We start from the raw sequence: 5,978 nt of genomic DNA on the forward strand, positions 1-5,978 counted from the left end.
TATACCGTGTACAGTTCCACTACTTTCTGTTGCATTGAAAAGGTTAGGATTTAAAATTACAAGGTTTTCAAAAGATACCTTAATTATTAGAAAAGAAAAAAAGATCTTTAGTGTGAGTCGTTTAATTGATGCAGCTTTGGTTGGTTTGTTTGACAGTCTCCAGGTTAATGGTGTGAAAACAGAGACCTTGCATCTCCCAACCTGTCAAGCGGTAATTGGCCAAAGGTTGCCTTAAATAGCAGTGTGCCACTGGGACTGCAAACACCCCTCTTAAACTATGTACAAGAATAATTGGAACACCGTAAGCAACATGCTGCACTACATATGTGTTGTTGTTATTTGTCAGCGAAGAGGCAACAAATCTACATGTGTATTGGTTATAAACTATGCAAAACATCAACTATAATGTTTTATGGCTTTAACCTCATGAATCCTAGCATGGCTATTCTGGGCATGCCATAATAGGCAAACATTCAGCAAAAATGGATGAAAAATAGGGTAGGCAAAATAAGCCTCGGCTTCAGCCTACACCTGTTCGGACCGCTATCAAATGAATAGACTTAACTGTATGTATGTGTTTATCAATGTTCTGTTAAATGGACCAAAATAAATAAATAACTATCTATCAACATTTGGAAAAAAACTGATGAACATTTGGCAAACATTCAATGAAAATAGCCGATCTACAAGCTTAAGCTTGTAGATTGTAGCTATTTGATGTACAATTAATTATGTAGGGTTTATAAGTGGTTAAAATACATACAGTAACAAGTGAAATCCTCAGTGTTTGAACATACAATAGGAGAGAACACCTCAAAGTTAAGCATTTGAATAATGCATGTGTTGTAAGTTTCTAATGGTAACATCCATATATTTCTCTGTCTCCACTGCAGGGTTTCCTCTGGGCGCATGAGAGAGAAACAGAAGGGAAGGAGACAGCGGAGAAAACAATAAGATGACACCCATTAACAATGGTACCCTCTGAGGAAATAAGCACAAGCCAATCTGAGGTGGTGAAGTACTTCATCTCACCAAGCCATTGCCGAAAGTTTACTGCAGGCTAAACTAATTGAATGGAACGTGGCATAAATGCAAAGGCAAATACCCAACGGCTTTTCGCAAGTGGCTGGCATGTAAGGACAACGCAAATCGTCAATGAGCAGAAGAGTAATACATTGATTGTTTCTGGCACTGAGGAGGACAGTTCAACGTCCAGCTCGGTGAACAACGGCATCAGTTCAACTGCACTGGCATTGCAGTGGTATTGCCCTCTTCCAACTTTTGTCCCTGCATATGACTCTGTGAGAAGCACCAATGGCCTGCAGTGTAGGCATGGTGTTGAGTGCCTTTTACTGGTCGGTGGCCATTGTATATTTGACTCATACAGGCAGAGTCAATGGGGACTGCTGGTTAATTGAGGGTGAAAAGGGCTTTGTGTGGCTAGCAATTTGTAGCCAAAATCAACCACCTTATGAGGCCATCCCTCAGCATATCAACAGCACCATCGTGGACCTTCGAATGAACGAAAACAAAATCAAAAGCATCCATTATTCTGCCCTGAGCCGCTTTGCCAACTTGACCTACCTGAACCTGACCAAGAATGAGATCTCCTACATTGAGGACGGGGCCTTTTCTGCCCAGTTCAACTTACAAGTCCTCCAGTTGGGCTTCAACAAGTTGCGCAACTTGACAGAGGGAATCCTCAGGGGTTTAGGCAAGCTGCAGTATCTCTACCTCCAGGCCAACCTGATTGAGACTGTGACACCCAATGCCTTTTGGGAATGCCCCAACATCGAGAACATTGACCTCTCCATGAACCGCATCCAGCAGTTAGATGGGTCCACGTTTACCACCTTGACTAAACTGACCACCTGTGAGCTGTACACGAACCCTTTCAACTGCTCCTGTGAACTGCTTGGTTTTGTCAAATGGCTCTCTGTTTTCCCCAACAGGACGAATGAACGGATGGCCTGCGACTCTCCGCCCGGTGTCTCGGGCTTCAGCCTGCTGAGCCAGAATCCAAACAATCCAACGTATCGAAACGCTCTTCACATGCTCTCCACTGTGTGCACAGATGACTACGTGACACCCTTCATCCCCGTGCCTCCGGATCCCATCACAACCCCTCCACCGGGAATAGAATCTACTCCCTGCGGGCTCGACGACTGTCCCTCTGGAACGGAACCGGATGACGTTACGAATACGATTAGCACGACCTACTACGATGTGGACACAAACCCCCTCATGAAACTGAAGGGGGTAACAAACACAGGAGCTACCATCACTGTCCAGATTCCTCACCCTTACAAAAAGATGTATATCCTGGTTCTGTACAACAACAGCTTCTTCACAGACATTCAAAACCTTAAAGGCCAGAAGGAGGATATTGAACTCAAGAATCTAAAACCCCACACAGACTACACATACTGTGTTGCCTCTATACGCAATTCTCTCAGATTCAACCACACCTGTCTGACAATCACCACTGGCCCTTGGAATGGAAAGGACAAAGTGGTAAGCAGCACAACGGCTACTCACTACATCATGACCATTTTGGGGTGCCTCTTCAGCATGGTCATCGTGTTGGGGGTGGTCTACTATTGCCTGCGCAAAAAACGGCAGCGAGATGAAAAGCAAAAGAAATCAGGCAGCTTGAAGACGAACATCATGGAACTGAAGTATGGACAAGAATTGGAAAGTGGGACCATGTCCAGAATGTCACAGAAGCAAATGATGGCTGGGGAGAGTATGTCCCGCATGCCATATTTACCATCTGGAAGTGACATGGAGCAGTACAAATTTCAAGAGATAAGTGGCACTCCCAAAATAGCCAAAGGCAATTACATGGATGTGAGAAGTGGGGACCACCACCACCACCACCACCACCACCACGAACGCCGGGAATGTGAGATGTCTATGCCTGGGAATAGCCAAGGTTCGGTGGCAGAGATTTCTACTATTGCGAAGGAGGTGGATAAAGTGAATCAGATCATTAACAACTGCATAGACGCTCTTAAGACAGAATCCACTTCTTTCCAGGATGTCAAATCTGGAGCCGTGTCAAACGCTGAGCCGCAGCTCATGCTCATGTCAGAACATCCGCAGAGTAAAGGTGGCCGCCTGTCACCGTATAAGGACAGCTACCACCATTCCTTGCAGAGGCATCATACCTCAGATGTCTCGCCAAAGAGGCCCAGCACTGCCACAGGAGGGCCCACGCGAAGCCCCAGGCCTTATCGCTCTGAATCCAAGTACATAGAGAAAATATCTCCAACGGGAGAGACCATTCTCACCGTGACACCTACCGCTGCCATCCTAAGGGCTGAGGCAGAGAAGATGCGCCACTACAGTGACCATCGGCACTCGTATCACGACGCTCAAATAGAGGAGCTTGAAGGGCCGGACAGCCACAAGTCCTCCATCCTGGAGCCTCTCACTCACGCCCGCTCCAGAGACTTAGCGTACTCTCAGCTGTCATCGCAGTACCACAATATGAGCTACTCCTCAAGTCCTGAATACTACTGCAAACCTTCACACAGCATTTGGGAGCGATTCAAACTCAATCGCTCAAAACGCCACAAAGATGAGGATGAGTACATGGCGGCAGGTCATGCACTGCGTAAGAAAGTCCAGTTTGCAAAGGACGAGGACCTGCATGATATTTTAGACTACTGGAAAGGTGTGTCAGCCCAAAAATAAATCTTAGCCACTTGTTTTTTAATGGACCACAAGTTGCAGAAATAACAAAAAAAAATGTGGCAAAGAGTGATGGATGCATACCATATTGTGGTCAATAAATATCATTCATAAGTATCTCATAATATTTTGACTGTGATGAAAATGGGTGTTGGGATCCTTTGAAATCATACATTTGTCATATTATATTATGTATAACATTCAAGGGGAAGACTTTTATCTATCACGAAGAAAATATATTAAAATAAAAAAATATATATGTTGCAATGGATTATAGGTTTTTTGGGTATCGCATGGCCAAGTCCTGTGACAGTGGATTTGCTGTTGTGTACTTTGAGAATACTATATGAAGACATGTCTACTGAAACCTCAATATTTTCCTTGACGAACTATCTGAACAACAGTCATTGAAAAATAACCTTTTTCTTCCCTGAATATATTTCACTCAACAAAAACAATGTACAGATATTGATTCTATATTTGCAATGTTTTCTGGTTGTTTATTGGTGAAGCATCCAGGTTTATCCCATGGTGAGCCATTCCTTTAGACCATGCACTCTCTAATGAATGCCATGTCTCAAGTTAAACTCATTATACATGTTATGTCATGTTACTGTACCTTGATCGCTCAGATGTATTTTCCACCCAAGTTACAGTGCAAGCTTACACATCAATTAAAGATGGAGGCAACCAACTACACTGCACAATATTAAAGAGGTGGAGCCTAGCCTGTTACACTTTATGAAGGCATTCCACTGTTTTGCCTGCAGCTGGAAGGTCTTGGTCATCAACATCATGAGCCCTCATTTGTATCTGTAGTACCAAAGTAGAAAAAGCTGAAATGTTTACAATATTTCTGCATGGTCTAAGAATCCTATGAACATACTCAAGTCAGGTCCTATGCCCATTTCTTTTGAATCAGTTATCCTCCAAAAGTCTAAATATTTAGAAAAGTTCAAATAAATACGGTATATATGTATAAATATATTTCTTCAGTGCTACATTCATTAAGATGGTATTGGCAGCCTACAGTTTATCACTAACATTTTCAGGGAAGGCAACACTACTCTCACCTGTTTGTTTTTTTAGCCACAGAGAGAGCTGCTCTTCTCTACTGGAGAATTTATCCTATCCCGATGGGTGAATGTAACACATACATGTTAAACCTGTATATGGCAGCTTTTCTGTACTCTTTCAAGGAAAGGTTTATTTAATGCTATTAACAAACATGTTTCTTTATTATTTGTTTCAAAATTTCTTCCAGTGTAATATATTGCATAATGTCTGATCCAGTTATCACAGGAGACAAATTGATTTTACAGATGGGCCTTGTTGCTTGAAAAGGGGTTTTTTTTCTTTCTTTTTTTTTCTTTACTGCTAGGCTGTTATAACTTTTTGTATATTATGAAGACACCAGACAAATATAAACCTGCTAGAGTCAAACTTAAGAATGTGAAATTGAATACTCTGACTTACTGGCTGTGAATTTATATATCATTCAATATTTGAGTATACATGATACAGTACTTAATAACACTTTCCTTGTTAAAAAAAAACAAAAAAAGTTTATATAGCACATTCATAACAGGCCATGAGGTGTTTCATAAGACAGATTGTGAAAAAGCAATCACTGGATTTTATAAAACCTTCATTACACCCTTTTGGTCAATGCAGCTTCAAAGTGACTTTGCATGCAGAATATAGACTGACAGATTTTTAAGATTTACTCTTGCTGTGTCATTTTATGGATTACAATGTTCGATTAAAAAACCCTCACCGTTTAAGGCCCGTTAACACTATCCTAATTGGCAATATTCCCTTTCAGTTACATACAAATGTAACCAGAGTTTGGAGCAATTACATATACTTTTGATGATATATCATAACGTTAACTGAAACAAACTTAACCTATTTTTCTACCAAACAATATGGAGCCACTTCTATCTTTGAAGTTATTGTGGTATATATTTAGATGTGGAGTGGTGACAAACGTTTTTATAGATGATTTTATTGATTCTTTTTTAATAATGTTGCATACATTTCACATACCTGTAGATGTACAGTGAGTCTGTTATTGTGCTATGAATGCGCTTGTGAATCATGCCATAATTATGGTTGAAATGAATGTGCTATGTAAATATCTTTTCAAGTGTTATTGACTTGGTTGTCTGACTTAATATTTCAACCGCCTTAAAATGTTGGGATGTGTGTACAAGTGTATATTTGTTTTGTTTTCATTTCAGTGTTGATACTGATACAAGTCTTCATTTGATATCATTTTT

General features: G+C 41.1%; 1 protein-coding gene across 1 annotated transcript; it reads left to right on the plus strand.

Annotated features, from left to right (window-relative positions):
• Positions 1-1,311: 1,311 nt before the first annotated feature.
• On the plus strand, positions 1,312-3,699 carry elfn1a (extracellular leucine-rich repeat and fibronectin type III domain containing 1a; the record flags this gene model as incomplete). Its single annotated transcript, XM_080448196.1, has 1 exon — positions 1,312-3,699. Exon 1 carries the CDS (start codon positions 1,315-1,317, stop codon positions 3,697-3,699), a length of 2,385 nt encoding a protein of 794 aa, XP_080304322.1. The 5' UTR covers positions 1,312-1,314.
• Between the last annotated feature and the right edge of the window lie 2,279 nt (positions 3,700-5,978).

This window comes from Gymnoscopelus braueri (genome assembly GCF_963280865.1).
Source record: "Gymnoscopelus braueri genome assembly, chromosome: 13".
NCBI classification, from domain to species: domain Eukaryota; kingdom Metazoa; phylum Chordata; class Actinopteri; order Myctophiformes; family Myctophidae; genus Gymnoscopelus; species Gymnoscopelus braueri.